Source organism: Suricata suricatta, chromosome 3 (assembly GCF_006229205.1).
Source record: "Suricata suricatta isolate VVHF042 chromosome 3, meerkat_22Aug2017_6uvM2_HiC, whole genome shotgun sequence".
NCBI classification, from domain to species: Eukaryota; Metazoa; Chordata; class Mammalia; order Carnivora; family Herpestidae; genus Suricata; species Suricata suricatta.
The window spans coordinates 34,681,741-34,696,742 of NC_043702.1; the positions used below are offsets into that span (position 1 = coordinate 34,681,741).

The 15,002-nt window shown below is 37.9% G+C and overlaps 1 protein-coding gene across 2 annotated transcripts in view; it reads left to right on the forward strand.

Annotated features, from left to right (window-relative positions):
* SATB2 (SATB homeobox 2) overlaps positions 1-15,002 on the forward strand; it is a 190,481-nt gene that overhangs the window by 66,937 nt on the left and 108,542 nt on the right. For both annotated transcript variants that reach the window (XM_029934145.1, XM_029934144.1), the window contains exons 4-5: positions 13,572-13,698; positions 14,846-14,969. In XM_029934145.1, coding sequence (XP_029790005.1) covers positions 13,572-13,698; positions 14,846-14,969 — 251 coding nt within the window. The remainder of the gene's footprint in view (positions 1-13,571; positions 13,699-14,845; positions 14,970-15,002) is intronic.

Sequence of the window (15,002 nt, forward strand, 5' to 3'; positions counted from 1 at the left end):
AGGACCTGGAAATTCAAGGAGACAAAACTGGGGCTTAACTCCAGGTTTGGGTGCAAAAACCAAAATGTTACAGAAGACAGGTCATGGTTGTCAGTTGTCTAAATCAAGCCCATATCGAAAATTGCTGGGTATTTAACATGGCCCATATCTCATGTGAAGTCATTTTGTAACTCAAATTATTTTTTGCCAGTAGAGGGGCAAGAAACATATGTAACAGTTGTCATAGTCTACATCATCATGAATAGGGCAGAGAAAGTAGCTGTGTCCTGAATACAGTACCATAATAAGTTTACATGAGTTTGCTTCACATGGAGTACTTTATAGATGAATGAAAGATTTGTTTTTAGGAGTCTTATTTTGGTTTATTATAAGTATTATTACATGCATCACCCCAGTTCAATATTTTTGTGTCATCAAGTAATTCAGTAGCAGGGACAAGAATTATAAAGCTCTTCCTTCTAATTTCTTTATTTTACTTTTCTAAATACAGATTACATGGTTAAACTATGTGTCACATAGATGTGGCTGGGGAGGAAATTTGCAATCATTATTAGATTCATAGTTCTTAGAACATAATCATGTTTCAACAATATTATGCAAGTGTTTTTTTTTTTTTTTTTTTTTTTTTTGAGCCTCTACTAAGTGTCAGTCACAAGGCTAGGGCATTCAGATGAATGAGATAGTCCCTGATTCTGGCTGGTTTTGAGATGTTTGCAAGTGTATAAGAACCACACATTGATAAATAAATGTCTGTGAGCATTTAACGTAACTTTAACTTACTGTGAATCAAACCGAAACATGTTATATCAGAATTTAAAAGCTAATAACTTATTATTTGCTTCTGGTAAAAATTAAATTTAATGTGATAACTTGGTTGATATTTTAATTGGATAACTTGGGTAATTATTTTCTGCTATGTAGTAACATAGCAATACCATGATAAGTATAAAATAAACAGCCAGTTTTTTTAACGGATCATTATAAAGTCAATATAATAATACACTATTGAACGACTAAAAATGATAGCAAGCTGCAGCTCCCAGTCAGCCCTGAGGTCACGAGGACAAGCAACTGATACATTTACAACGATTGTATACCCATCCTGCCATTCTGTCTTTTACTCTCAGCACACAATTCAATAAATTACATGAGATCTTTAACATTACCATAAAATAAGCTTTATGTTAGGCGATTTTGCCCAACTGGAGGCCAATGTAAGCGTTCTGAGCACGTTTACTGTAGGCTAGGCTAAGCTCTAATGTTTGGTAGTTAGTGCATTTTCAGCGTAGGGTATTTTCAACTCACAATACATTTGTCTGGACATAACCCCATTGTAAATCGAGAAGGATCTGTACAAATGTATCTTTAACGAGGAAATTACTTATTTGTGGAGGTATATAAACAATTTGTTTCTTTTCTTTGGTGCGATGGAAGAACAAAATTGATCTGAAAGTGTCTTGCACTAACAATTATGTTACTGTCTTTCACGAACATAAAAAATCCCTGGGAAAGTCACTATTAGCTAATAATTTCAATGTAAAGAAGTAATGAGCATAATTATATTTATTCAAGTAGTAGTCCATTAGGAGTCTGTAGGCAGCAGCTTTTGTTATTTTAGTAAGAAGTACAGTTGGCAAAATGATATTCAGTTGGAAAAAAATCCCGATTGAGCCATGTTCCCTTTTTTGGTTGATATGAAAGCCATTGTTGTTTTGTTCACCAACTGGCAGACCTTCAATTATCCTGAATTTAGAAGTTGTTTACTATACTTCGAAAGTTTAAAAATGAGCCCTCCCTGAGAAACAAAAAGCTGGGTGCTTGCCATTTTTTTAATAGAAAAGTAGAATTTTAATGAAAGCAAAATCAACCCACCAATTCAATGTTGAGTTTATTTTCACAGTTTTGAAGGCTTAATGTGTGTTTAAAATGACAGTAATCAAAGCCACCACCACTGGGCCCCAAACTATTCAAGCAATGTTTTGATTTAGAACGTCAGAGCTGCAAGGAGGAGATCATCAATAAGTCTCCGGGGGCGGGGGGGGGGCGGGGGGCCTGGATTCCATGAGAAAGTTTGATTTGAGGATTAGTTGTTTTTTTTTTTTTTTTAACCACCTCAGGCCTTTCTTTGTGTCTTCAGCAGCTGTCTAGAATATGTCTTGTACTGGTCTTCCTGGATAACCAAGGTGCTGAGTGTCCAAGCTCAGTTTTCGGCATGGTGAGGGGTAGCAGGATGGGGGATGGAGTCCTGGTGGGGGACATCGGCTTGGCCTGCAGATACGCAGGTGCCGCCCAGGGATCATCGCAGAGCGGCCCTCCTCCTTCCTTCCTCCTTCCCTGCCTCCGTCCTCTTCCTACCACCTACCTACCCACCCTTCATCTTCATCCATCCGTCTCTGGGACGCTCTGCAGTAGAATGAGGGTGGCGAGATGTAACTCCTGACACCTCTCCTGAAGATGGTAAAATGGAGGCTTCAGAGAAAGTAAGTGACTTACCCCAGATTTTTTTGATTACGTCAGATGACTTGCCATGTTAGCCAGTGACATTTTAGAAGATTCATGTTTTTGCTTAAGTAAAGGAGACTTTCCTTTAAAAGCATTCTAAAAAAAAATGCAGTGCTTTCCTCTTTTATATTAACTTACACTTCATGAATACCAGCATATGTTTATACAATGCTTTATATTTTCAGTGTTTAGCTTATGTTTTATTATAATTACCACTTTGTGATTTAGGCAAGAGGAAATTTTTTATTATCGGTGCTGGTGGTTTTTTGTTTGTTTGTTTTTGCTTTTAAATCCTCATTTTAGGGAAGAGAAAATAGGGGCCCAGAGAACATTTAATTAAATGGATTGTCCACAGGTGCAGAGCTGCAGCTGACAGGGGCAAATCTAAGACCATCCCTACATATCTTGATCTCAGTCTGCTGCTCTTCCAAACAAAGGCTTTCTTGTTATATGACTGTCATACCTTATGGGGCTATAGTTAGAGTTGTATAAAACAGTTAATGACATGGCACTTGCTTTCTGGTAGTATATAGTCTAAGTAAGGTAAAGAGGTTCCAGAGTTTATGTATAGTTGGGAAACCATTTTCTTCTGCTTTTACCTTTTCAGCTTTGCCAAATCCTGCAAATTTAAAAAGAAACAGTTACAATGCAGTCCTGTCCCCCTTTTTTTTCTTACATGCTGTAACTTTTTCCTTTCTCTTCACTTACCATACTTGACAAGTATGAGAATATTTGCTGATAAATTGGAAAAAAGGGACCTTAGAATCTTGTGGTCTGTTTGTCCTTCTCTTGAAAATCAGTGGATTGGTTTTTTTTGATGTTCAGGTCTTCCTTTTTTTTACTGGACATCTTGGACAGTACTTCTCAAACTGGTTCATCCTCAGTATCTCTCTGAATCTATCCCTGGAGCTCTAGGTTCTAGAAGTCAGGGTGGGGCCCACAGCTGCTCTAGGGGTGTATTTAGAATCCATTCACTTAGTCAGACCATTCTCAACAGGACAGTGCTCCTCAAACTGCGAAGTCCTGGGGGGAAAAATAATTGATTTCTGACTTTCACCTACCCTCCGGATCATTTCCAGCTGTTTGGCCTACCTGTCATGGGGTAACGAGGCATCCCTTCAGGAATGATTGCTAGGTCTCTACCACAGTTAGCTGCCCACTGATTCATAATATGGCATTTTCCTAACATGGCTAAATATTTTAGGGAGCTCAGACAGGCCATTGTCATTATTTATCATCATGTATGTCATGACTGCAGATCTATCTTTTGCTTTGATTCAAAAAACATTTGCCTAGGGTCACCTGGGTGGTCCAGTCAGTTAAGCATCAGACTCTTGATTTCAGCTCAGCTCATCATCCCATGGTTAGTAAGATCTAGCCCCGTGTCCAGCTCTGTGCTGACAAAGGTGAACCTACTTGTGCTCTCTCTCAAAATAAATAAACATTAAAAAAGTATTTGCCTAATGAGCAAACACCTTTGTATTGGGTCCTTGGCTTCTGTATTGTAACCATTAAAATGGCAGTGCCATATTGAAAAGTGTGGTTTGCTGTCTTTAAATAGGACATTTCCCACATAAATGGATGTCAGGGAATTTTCAGAACTTCTTTGAAGGTGACATCTCTGAAACCTGTAAACCATGTACACTGTAAGATGCAATGGTAGAAGTAACTAGGCAGCTCAGTCATTTAAGCGTCTAACTTTGGCTCAGGTCACAATCTACATTTCTTGGGTTCAAGCCCTGCATCAAGGCTCTGTGCTGACAGCTCAGAGCTTGGGGCCTTCTTCACATTCTCTGTCTCTCCCTCTCTCTGCCCCTTCCCCACTTGCGCTCTGTCTCTCTCAAAATCAAATAAAACATTAAAAAAATAAGATGTAATGATAGAATCTGTAGAAGATTTATATAAAGTAAAAATTATTAAGATGTTCTTAAAGGAACCAAAACAAAACAATAAGCCTTCAAACCAAAAGCAGTTGCCATTTTGTAATAGTTACAGCCATATTTGCTTCCATGTCTTATAGTTTCTTAACAAATTACTGTGAAATCAGATTAGTTGGCACATGAATAAAAATGTACAACATAAACGAGTATACTTTTTTCTGCATATTATATGCCAACATTTTCTTTGATAATCAATGTGGCATCATAATATTGCCCTTAAGATCAGATATTATGTAACCTTAAATTATAGGAAACAGAATATGCCTGAGGGACAATTCTGAAATATATAATTGGGAGCATGCAGTTGATAGGGTTTCCGAGAGTCCTGAGTCCAGTGGTGGGAAGCTAGGTCATCAGGAAAACTTATTGCAGTATTGGAGCTCCCATTCGAAAAGAGTACATGTAATTAATTAGGATGGGAAATATGTGCAGCAACTGTATTTTTAGATCTTCAGTGGATACTTCTTACCCCAGAGGATGCAGAAAACACTGGCTAAACATAAGTTATGAATAGCATCTGCTAGAATGTAGCAAAGTATGCTTAACACTGTATATGTTTTCCCTTGTGCCTTCGATTATTGAAGATATTTTAGGGGGACAAGTGCTAGAGGGAAATTTCTTTATGCAAATGTATTCCTGAATAGAAAGGAGGAAAAAAAAAAAGAGAAGGTTGTGTTACCTGCCAAAATTAATCCTTTAATTTGAAACTCTTTTAGATAGTATTTAAACTAAGAACCCTAATAAGAAAATACATACCAGATGAAATAATTTTTAACCACTGTCAGAAGCTTAGAACTGATCCCAAATAATTTCTCCTAACACTTTTCTTTCTCATTTGTCCTCTTTCCCCATATAATAGTATTGTATGGCACTCTTATGAAACAAATAACTAAATGCCAACCATATTTTTTTCATATCCTGACCAATATTTTGGCTGTTTTTCAGAAGAATTGGAATTTTGAAAATTAAATAAAGGTTTTTTAAATACCAACTTCAGAATGTTTTATTTAATTTGTGGAATAATTTTGTTCTCTCTCTCTTTCTGTTTTTTTTTTAATAGGGTCTTTATTAATTTAGTCTACTTACTTAGTGCTTATATTAAATAATCCAATAAAACATTATAACATAACGTTTCCCAAATGTGAAGCAGCATCTATTACATGAGACAAAATCTTTATGCTGCAAAATGTAAAAACCATGTATAGTATTACAAGGCACCAAATGGTACTGTATATATTTTTTAAGTAGAATATTTCTGTAGCAGAAGGAAGTGATCAGCTTGAAAAGATTGATAGACAGCTATAGATCACTATAGTTTATTCAGAAAGTATGCTGAAATTGTATTTCAGGGTTTTTTTTAAAGTAAATTCTTCCCTGAACATGGGGCTTGAACTCATGACCCCGAGATCAAAAGTCTCATTCTCTACCCATTAAGCCAGCCAGGCACCCAATATTTCAGATTTTAATGCTGATAATGTTCCTGATAATACTGTCTCCTGAAAGATACAGGTATGATTTAAGAATAAAAGTTGGGGGAACCTGGGTGGCTCAGTTGGTTAAGTGTCAGACTCTTGATTCTGGCTCAGGTCATGATCTGATGGGTTCGTGGGTTTGGGCCCTATAGAGGGTTCTGCGCTGACAGTGTGGCACCTGCTTGGGATTCTCTCTGTCTCTCTCCTGCTCGTGTGCTCTCTCTCCCTCTATCTCAAAATAGATAAATAAACTTAAAAAAAAAAAAGAAGAATAAAATTAATGTTCTTAAAGAATAAAAAAACCCACCTTGTTTGTGTTTGTCAATAATGCCTGAATTGTTGCAGGTAGAGCTTTCAGTGTGTGTGTGTGTGTGTGTGTGTGTGTGTGTGTGTGTACACGTGCGCGCGCATGTGTGTCTGTTGATTTTTAGTAAATTTATATGACAATATGGCTTCAACATTTATTCTGAATCATTGAATTATTTATTTTTGTCTGTTGATTTCTTTTGTATTATTATAAACACAGGATTAAGTGTATTGTAGGTTCCCAGACAAGTATGTTTCAAGGTTTCATTAATTTGTGTAAGTTATAATGACACCTGAATAATGTAAAATGCCAGAGGAATGCTATTTCATTTTCCACTTTTGCCCCAATGCAAAACATTTGAAATATAGATAGTCTTTAAAATCCAAGCAGATGTAGAAGAGTTCTAGTAAATTTTATTGGGGTATAGCTAAGCCATGCATTACAAAAGAAAACTTGTACACTTCAGAAACCATCTTTGTTTTGCCTTTGTTCTGTTTCCTCATGGAGAAGTCATTCCCACCACAGGTCTAACAATAATAACTACAATTTATGCTGTTATGCTGTTACAATTTGATATACCACAGTCAGACCCAGGTTAGAAACCCAGGCTGAGTTATTATATACTGCCGGGTAGTGATTTCATGTGAACTGATTTATGGATAAATAATTCTATGTTCTTATTGTATGGCACAGGCAGTTCTTAATTTCTTTAACAAAGCATAGCTGAACAACAGAAAATTATACGCTGTACCACAGGGACACAGCCGCTGAGGACGAGAAACTGATGCAATCATCGTCATGAGTTCTCCTGGTTTACAAGGGGCTCCACCAGCAGTTAGTGGATTGCGGAAATAATACTGTGAACTAGAAGCCCCAAGGCTTAGCTCTGAGGTTGGGGTTTTTATTGATGCTCCTTTGCTGAGACCTTTTGCAGGGAGTTATGAGGTATATAAACCCCAGCTTTTAGATATTAAAGCTAATGTCTCTTTTTTTTTTTCCCCAGGCTGAGTTTTCACTTTGCTTTAAATGTTAAAATGCACCTAGAATAAAAGAAAATTATTCATTGGGCTATATTATAAGAATACTGCTGGTATCTTGCTGGCTTCATGTATCTGTCTCACAGATTGATTTGTGGGCTTTATTCTACAGTACCCCCAAATGTGTACCTGTTTAATCAGCACCGATCTATATGCCATGGCCAACCATGAGAATTATTCTCCTGTTCTTACCAGGCAATCTGTTGCAGACCCTCACAAAGTAAATATTTCTCATTTTTGAGGCACAGGGAGGGTAAAAGCTATCTCTCTGGCTTAAGAGTAGTTTCACTTAGCTGTATATATAGTGGTAATAAGCTTTTCTTCTCAATTGTGAGCTCTATAATTACTGGGATAGTGTGTATAAGGGCTGTCTTTACATCATAGTGAATTGTGCTGGAGAAACAAAAGAAAAATTTGTTGAATCAATGGATGATTTGTGCCTCATACAAATTTTCTGCTATTTGATTCATTATATTGTATTATCACCACATTTTATTTTATCCCCAGAAGTGATTGACTTTCTGAAAACTTGAATTAAATATTGATGAGCTATACTGTGTATTAATCACCATTTTTCTTTTTCATATAGTTAGAGGTAAATAATACCAATGATATGGATTATGCATCCACTGAGAAGAATATGTGGTTTCTGGGGGATAGGCTACAAACTGATAAAAATAACAAACATGAACACAAACAGCATTCTTGAGATTTCTTTTTGTGATAGGTCAACTCTTTGACTCTGGCAGAAAACTGCACCCAGAAAGTAAAAAGCTGGTTTCCATTACTGTATCTTTTTTAATTTTAGACAAAAATTGCTTCCATTACCAGCCTAATTTTATGTCAGTAATGGGAAATTTACCTGGAATTGCATTTTGTTATTTGGTCTAAAGGCATTGTGCAAAGAGTATGTAGGTCCTGTGTACTTTAGCAAACAGATTTGTCTGGATAGAAAGAAACAATTTTATTTATATTGTGTTCGATCCAATCACGTTAACATTTTTATGTATTTAAAACCCCAAATAAAGTCCCATAATTTGTGACTCAAAGACCTTGAAACTGCATCTTTAATAGTCTTCAGCACCAGGTATTTTGTAAATGTTTGCAGATGATAAATTCCTTGGAAACAGGAAAGACAGATTTGGGAAATAATGCCTATGTCTAAAATGGCACTGTGGTGGGAGATCATTTTCTTCTAGAGAAGTCTCAAGTGTAGCTGGCTTTTCAGTCTTCTGGGCTTGTCACCTGTTCACTCATTGGTCTTACATATTCTGTTGTTTAACATTAAATATCAAGACCCTGTCTGATGTGTGACTATAGACAAGCCTTTCCAGAGGCCCATCATAAGTTTGAACATTGGTACATGAGCAGAGCTGAGAAGAAGGATTTTGGTCCAGTAGCTATAGAAAACTTGTCAGATGAAGCCCAGACCTAGTCCTGGCTGTCATCCACTGATATGCTTGAGAAGTCACTCTTCAGTTCACTTCCAGTTATAATTCTAACCCCTTGCTGTCCTCATGAAAATGAACTAATGCTTTGAAAAAAAAATACTTCAAAGCTGTAAAGTAACATAAAAAGGTGTTGTGATAAAGTAAGTTCTTTGCAAGATACATGAATTGACCAAGAATATTTACTGCAATGCTATGTAGAGAAAAGGCTCTGTTGATCAGGGTTAGAATTATTTTCAAGGAGAATTTGAAGAATGTTTACATTTTCTAGAAGTGAATGTTGGGGATCAGTACTTCAGACTGTGAGTGTGAAATGTATTCGGGAGAAAAATGGGAAATATCATTCATTGAGCATTTACTGTATGCCTGGCTGGGCTTGAGGGTGTGTGTGTGTGTGTGTGTGTGTAGCACTATCTACTTTAATCATTAGTTCTCACTTTTCAGATTGGGGTTGTAAAGCCTAATCATAAAGCATGAGGTTCTACAATTCTATTTGTATACTTACAGCTAGGCTGTTTTTCTTCTCCAACACTGCACGTCAGATCTCCACAGCAGGCACACGGCCTGTTCTGTCTTCTTTGTGCTCCTTTGCTGCATTGTAACAGTCGGTGGGATACAATCTGTATCCCAGTGAAGGGAGTAAGGAAGAGGCTGCTAGTGGTTATATTAGACACACAGTCTGGACTTTGCTTTGGTGGTGTTAACATCTATACTGAAAAACTCCCAAGGATATTCTCCCCTAATGTTTCTAATTATTTATTGTGGGTCAATCCCCAGTGCTAAATTCTCATTCTCATTTGAAGCCTTGTGGCACCCCTCAATGGTAGGCAGTGTTTTATCCTCATTTTACAGTTAATGCAAACGGAGACTTGAAGAGACTACACAACTTCCCCAAAGTCTCATAGATACCACACAAAAGATCTTGTACCGACTCCAGGACTTACTCCTGACCTCTGACCTACACAATGTGTTACCAAGCCAGGCATCCGAGGCCTTCCGAAGTTGGACCAGTCTGTTTTCCGGTCTTTCCTGTGCCTCTCACCTGAACCATTGTGACTTACAGTATACTAAAGAGTGAAAGCATGGTATTTGAAGTGAATCTGGTTTTAGTTATGCCTGGTGATATCACTCATGGTAATGCAACACTTCTGAACTTCCATTTCCCTTGGAAAGAGTTTTGAAAATTGGTATCTAGGGATGAAGGTTCAATGGAGAATTGGAGATGCACTTCTGATATATCTGGTGATGCAAAAAGTGAGAGACTTAAGGGAAAGAGATTGTTGTAATGTTTTTGTAATTTTAAGGTAGGGGAGATCTAACCCTATGTATGGGTGGAAGGAAAAGGGGTACTGAGGAGCAAGGATGGAAGAAATGAAGGGGGAGGGGAGGTGGTAAAAGGAGGAGGGACATAATTGATGTGCAGTCTTCCTTTTTCATTTAAAATAATGAAGGCCTTTGGGGGTGCCTGAGTAGCTCAGTTGATTAAGCATCTGACTCTTGATTTGGCTCAAGTCATGATATCATGGGTTGTGAATTCGAGCCCTTTGTCAGGCTCAATGCTGCCAGTGCAGAGCCTGCTTGGATTCTCTCTCTCCTTCTTTTCTCTTACCCTCCCCAGCTCACATTCTGTCTCTCTAAAATAAATAAATAACATTAAAAAATAATGAGGGTCTTCTACAGGCTTATGACCCAATTAAAGGTTAAAAGATAATAGTGAAATCATAAAAAAAACTTTGAATATTTATAAAAATAAGTTGACTATATCTTTTTTAAAGAAGCATTGAAAATGTCTAAATAATTACTATAAAGAGCTAATTGTTGAGATTAATTATATCCAGGCTCTGTACTAAGTAAGGGTTTTTCATTTAATCTGCACAGTATTCCAGAGTGGTCAACACTTTTATTGTTACATTTTATAGAGCAAGGTTTGAGGTATGGAGAAATTAAGTAACTTTCTGAGGTTACATAGTGAGTGGAGGAGTCAGGGTGTGAACTGAGGCAATTTCACTTGGAAGCCTGCATTCTTAGTCACTGTTATACTGCTTTCCAGTTTGATTTCCTCAATTTACATTTGACTTCTAGCCCAAGTAATATTTTTATCTATTTTATATTGGGGAAAGAAGACTGTATCTAAGGAATATAATTCCAAAGAGAGTTAATACATTAGACAAAGCGCCTGTCTAGAGGAAGGGCTTATTAAAAAGAGTCACGCCAAGGAGCGCAGCCTTCTGGACATGACTGTCCTAGCAGATCTTGCACATAGTGACCCTGGTAGATAGTAGAGCAGGTTAGTTAATATGGTGTTAAAGGAAAAAGCACGTGCTACTTTACTTCCCATTGCGTGCATGTAGCATGTGTCAACAGCTCTCTTGCAAGATGTAGAAATCAACCTGTAGCAGCTGCTCTCTGTGGAGGGATTAAGTGTTGTGAAGACACCTGTGTGTGTCTCATTCCAGCCCAGACAAGTCTCCTTCCGGCTCATCAAGGTTGGGGGAGAAAATTTACCTACATGGAGATTAGATTACCTAATTTCCATGGGAGTGATTTGTCTATCATATCCTGCAGAGATCCCTCCCCTAATACCTTTTATATGTACTGAAGTACAATTTACATACAGTAAAATGTATGCATATTAAGTGTTGCATTTGATGAATTTGACCATTTTTATACTCATGCAACCACCAACCAAACCAAGAAAATCCCCTTATATTTCTTTCCTATCAATTGCGACTGCCATCCAGAGGTAACCGCTTTCTGACTTGAACCCATCGGTTAGTCCTGTAGTCTTGCCTGTTCTTGTATTTTATATAAATTAAATTACACACAGATATTCTGTTGTGTCTGACTGCTTGTGGCATATTATTACCGCGGAGCCCTACTCAACAAGGAAAAGGATTGAGCAGTGGCATATATACCGCAGAACGGGTGAACCTCCCCTAGACTTGTGCCCTGCATGACAACTGCCAGAGTTGTTTGCTTCAGAATGTTACCTTTGTCCACAAAATCGGTTTCTTCCACTTGTCATGTCTATCACAGGGTGCAATTGCTGACTTCATTTTTCTACCCTCCAATCACTTATGTTAAAATATTATGTCTTTAGATGATGGTCAATTTATACTCAACTCATGGGCTCTCATGACAGTGATTTTTTTGGGAAGGAATTTGAAATTATGTAGTGATTTTTTAAATGGAAATATGTTAGACACATTGCATGTTATCTTTTTTAGTGATTTCAAATGTCAGAAGGAGTAAAGGAAGCCAGGAAGCAGACCCAGCCTCTCATGGGTGCTTGTCCAGTGGGTCCTGGATGTTCATTTCACGACTGCTTTATGCTGCGTCGCTGTGCACTTTTCATTGTCATGAGAGAGAATGTTAGGAAAACTATCCCCACAAGAAAACAGCTTTTCTTGGCAAGTGAAATGTGACTTAAGGAGCCAGAACTGGAGACATACGGTACTATGAATGAGAGCTGTGTTACTTCATTGGATCTGAGTCCAGGCACTATTTATACTGCAGCATATTCAGCACCAGATTGTTAAATCTTAATACTGAAACAGTGCATCATTTTAATATTTTTGTTCTGTTTATTCCCTGTTTTCAAGCATTATGTGAAGCATTGCGCATTCATTGATTTCATCTTGGACAGGACCTGCCCTGACCAGAAAGTTCATTTCCTATTATTGGAATTTTACCCCATACCTATAAAGCATTATTTTGCAAAGCTTTTAAAAGTTCACTTGGTTATACAGGTGTTCTCTGTCTCTGATAATAAAAAATATTTTGAAAGAATACTGAAGTTGGACCTACCTGTATTGTCAAAAATTTCTATTTCTTTTCTTTCACTATAGTGAAATGTATGTAAGACAATTTCTGACATCTTGGGAACCATTGGGTTTTTCATAAAATACACATAAAATTTTTGTCACTCTGTATTTGTGAAAAGGGGTTTTCTTTATTTTTCTTCATCAGTGTTATATGTGCCCTGTGAACACAGATATATGGACCAGATAAAATGGGTCCCTCTTATGACTAAGTTAGCATTTTCCCCATGTGTTGCTGAAGCTATTGGAAGAATCTTCTTGTCACCAGGGCATTCCTAAAATCACTGCTCTATATAATTTAGGTTCGACCAGGATTTTTATTCCCTCTCCATTGTCATCCATGCTCACCATAGGCAGCTGGAAACCCACAGGGAAGTGGTACCATTGTCACTCTCAAAAGAGCAGAGGAATAAAATTTAAAATAAAAAAGGAAACTGAAGGTATCTTTGCTATTTCTGATATGTGGTCAGTCATTGTGCTATTGGAAAATAACCCTTCTGCCTGGTGAAACACGAATTTGGAAGTGAACTCTTAACTGCTTCATCAGCTCCAAATGCTGTTTGCACTGGGGATCACACCACAATCAGGATGTGAATGTGTGTGTGCTGAGCCCACACACAGGAATTTTCTTGTACAATTCAAAACCAAATCTTATATTTACTTAAGGCTTGCTTTTTTTTTTTTTTTTTTTTTTGTCTATGAAATCAGCAGTCCGGTATATTTAGCATCAGTCTTAAGTTAGAATGTGAAACAAGACTTTGGGGGAAGGAAGTATCCGTATGGTTTTCTAAGTAATTTAAGAAACAGGAAAACATAAAAGAACTGATTGTCCATGATTAAACCTCAATCCTTTCATTCTCATCTTCCTGTATAGTTAACTCAGATGTCAGCCAGAAAGAAATAGGTTATTGCACTGGGTTGTAAAATATCTCTGAGTGGGCCTCAAATGTTGACTATTGAATGACCTTCTTAACATTGAACAAACAATGAGAAGGTTTAATAAATAGCAGAAATGTGTTTATTATGTTTTTCTTCTCTTTGCAGGAATAATCAAGCTGGGGAGGTGGAACCCTCTCCCCCTCAGCTATGTGACAGATGCCCCCGATGCAACAGTGGCTGACATGCTGCAAGATGTCTATCATGTTGTGACATTGAAAATCCAATTACAAAGGTGGGTGTCTCAGAACATCTGCCCTTCCTTACCGATGGAGCTGCTTCGTCACTCAGAGTCACTGCAGAGATTAGCATGCCCTGTCTTTGTTAATTTCTAAACATTGGATGGAATGAAAGAAAGTAGAGAGAGGAGGGAAGAAGGGACACTTCACCAGGCATCTTTATAGTCCACATTCCAACTGTTTTATGTTTTGTTTTCAGAAGCAGTGAAGTGGTAACCTAGGGGAAGCTTGATAAATCATTAAAAATCTGTGGCCCTTAAAGGGGAACTTTCCACAGCCCCTAATTTAATGGGTTCTCTGTTTAAATACGTAGCACCTACAATTTGAAGAATAAACACTTCTACTCTTTTAGGGTTTGTGTTTTGAGGGCTGAGTTCTGTGCTTGTCTAGTAGGCTTACCAGGAAGATGCTGGCACTGGGAGTCTTTCTCTTCCCTTTCTGGTGGCTATCTCAAAGAAGCACACTCTTTGGCCTACAGAGGTTCTGGAAATGACTTTTCTTTAGGGACAGCATGCAGAACAACTTACACCTCTAAAGAATCTAAAGGTTCTCTGCAGAGTCTTGTTTTGTAAAGCGCCTATAAGTCATATGGTTTAAGAAATGTTGTCCTTTAGTGTAAGGGTTTTAAATGTGCTCATTTTGGAGACTCTGTACTTTAATAGGGACCCAGCATCTCCGTCTTTGCCTCGGGATGCTTTAGTGTCTTATCTTAAAAGTTATTTTTTGGTGAGGAAAGCAACATCTCTGAATCGTGTGATAAGAGGGCCCTCACGCTTCGAATTTGATGGACTATCTGTCCACATTTAATGTTAGGGATGTCTCATAACTGAACATGTATTGTGGAAATTTGTGATCACCTTGCCATGCCATTCTCATGAACAAATTGGAAAAATCATATTTTAAAACATTCCTCATATCTGAAGCGACTGTTTTTCTTAGAGAGACTGAGTTGGGCTCTGTTCAAGTCCTAGAGAAGCAGTTTTGCTCTCCTTCCCTCATTTCGGGTCCACACTAGACCCTGATTATTAGCACTTTTCCTACTGCTGGCACAGGACCCAGGAGCAACTGCCATACTCTGGACCCACTGCAGCCAGGGCCCTTTGCTGAGGTTTGCGTGTTGTTCATTCTTGCTCTGTTTCCCAGTTGTTCGAAGTTGGAAGACTTGCCTGCGGAGCAGTGGAACCATGCCACAGTCCGCAATGCCTTAAAGGAACTGCTCAAAGAGATGAACCAGAGCACATTAGCCAAAGAATGCCCTCTCTCCCAGGTCAGTATATCCAGGCGGGGCTCTGGGAAATGA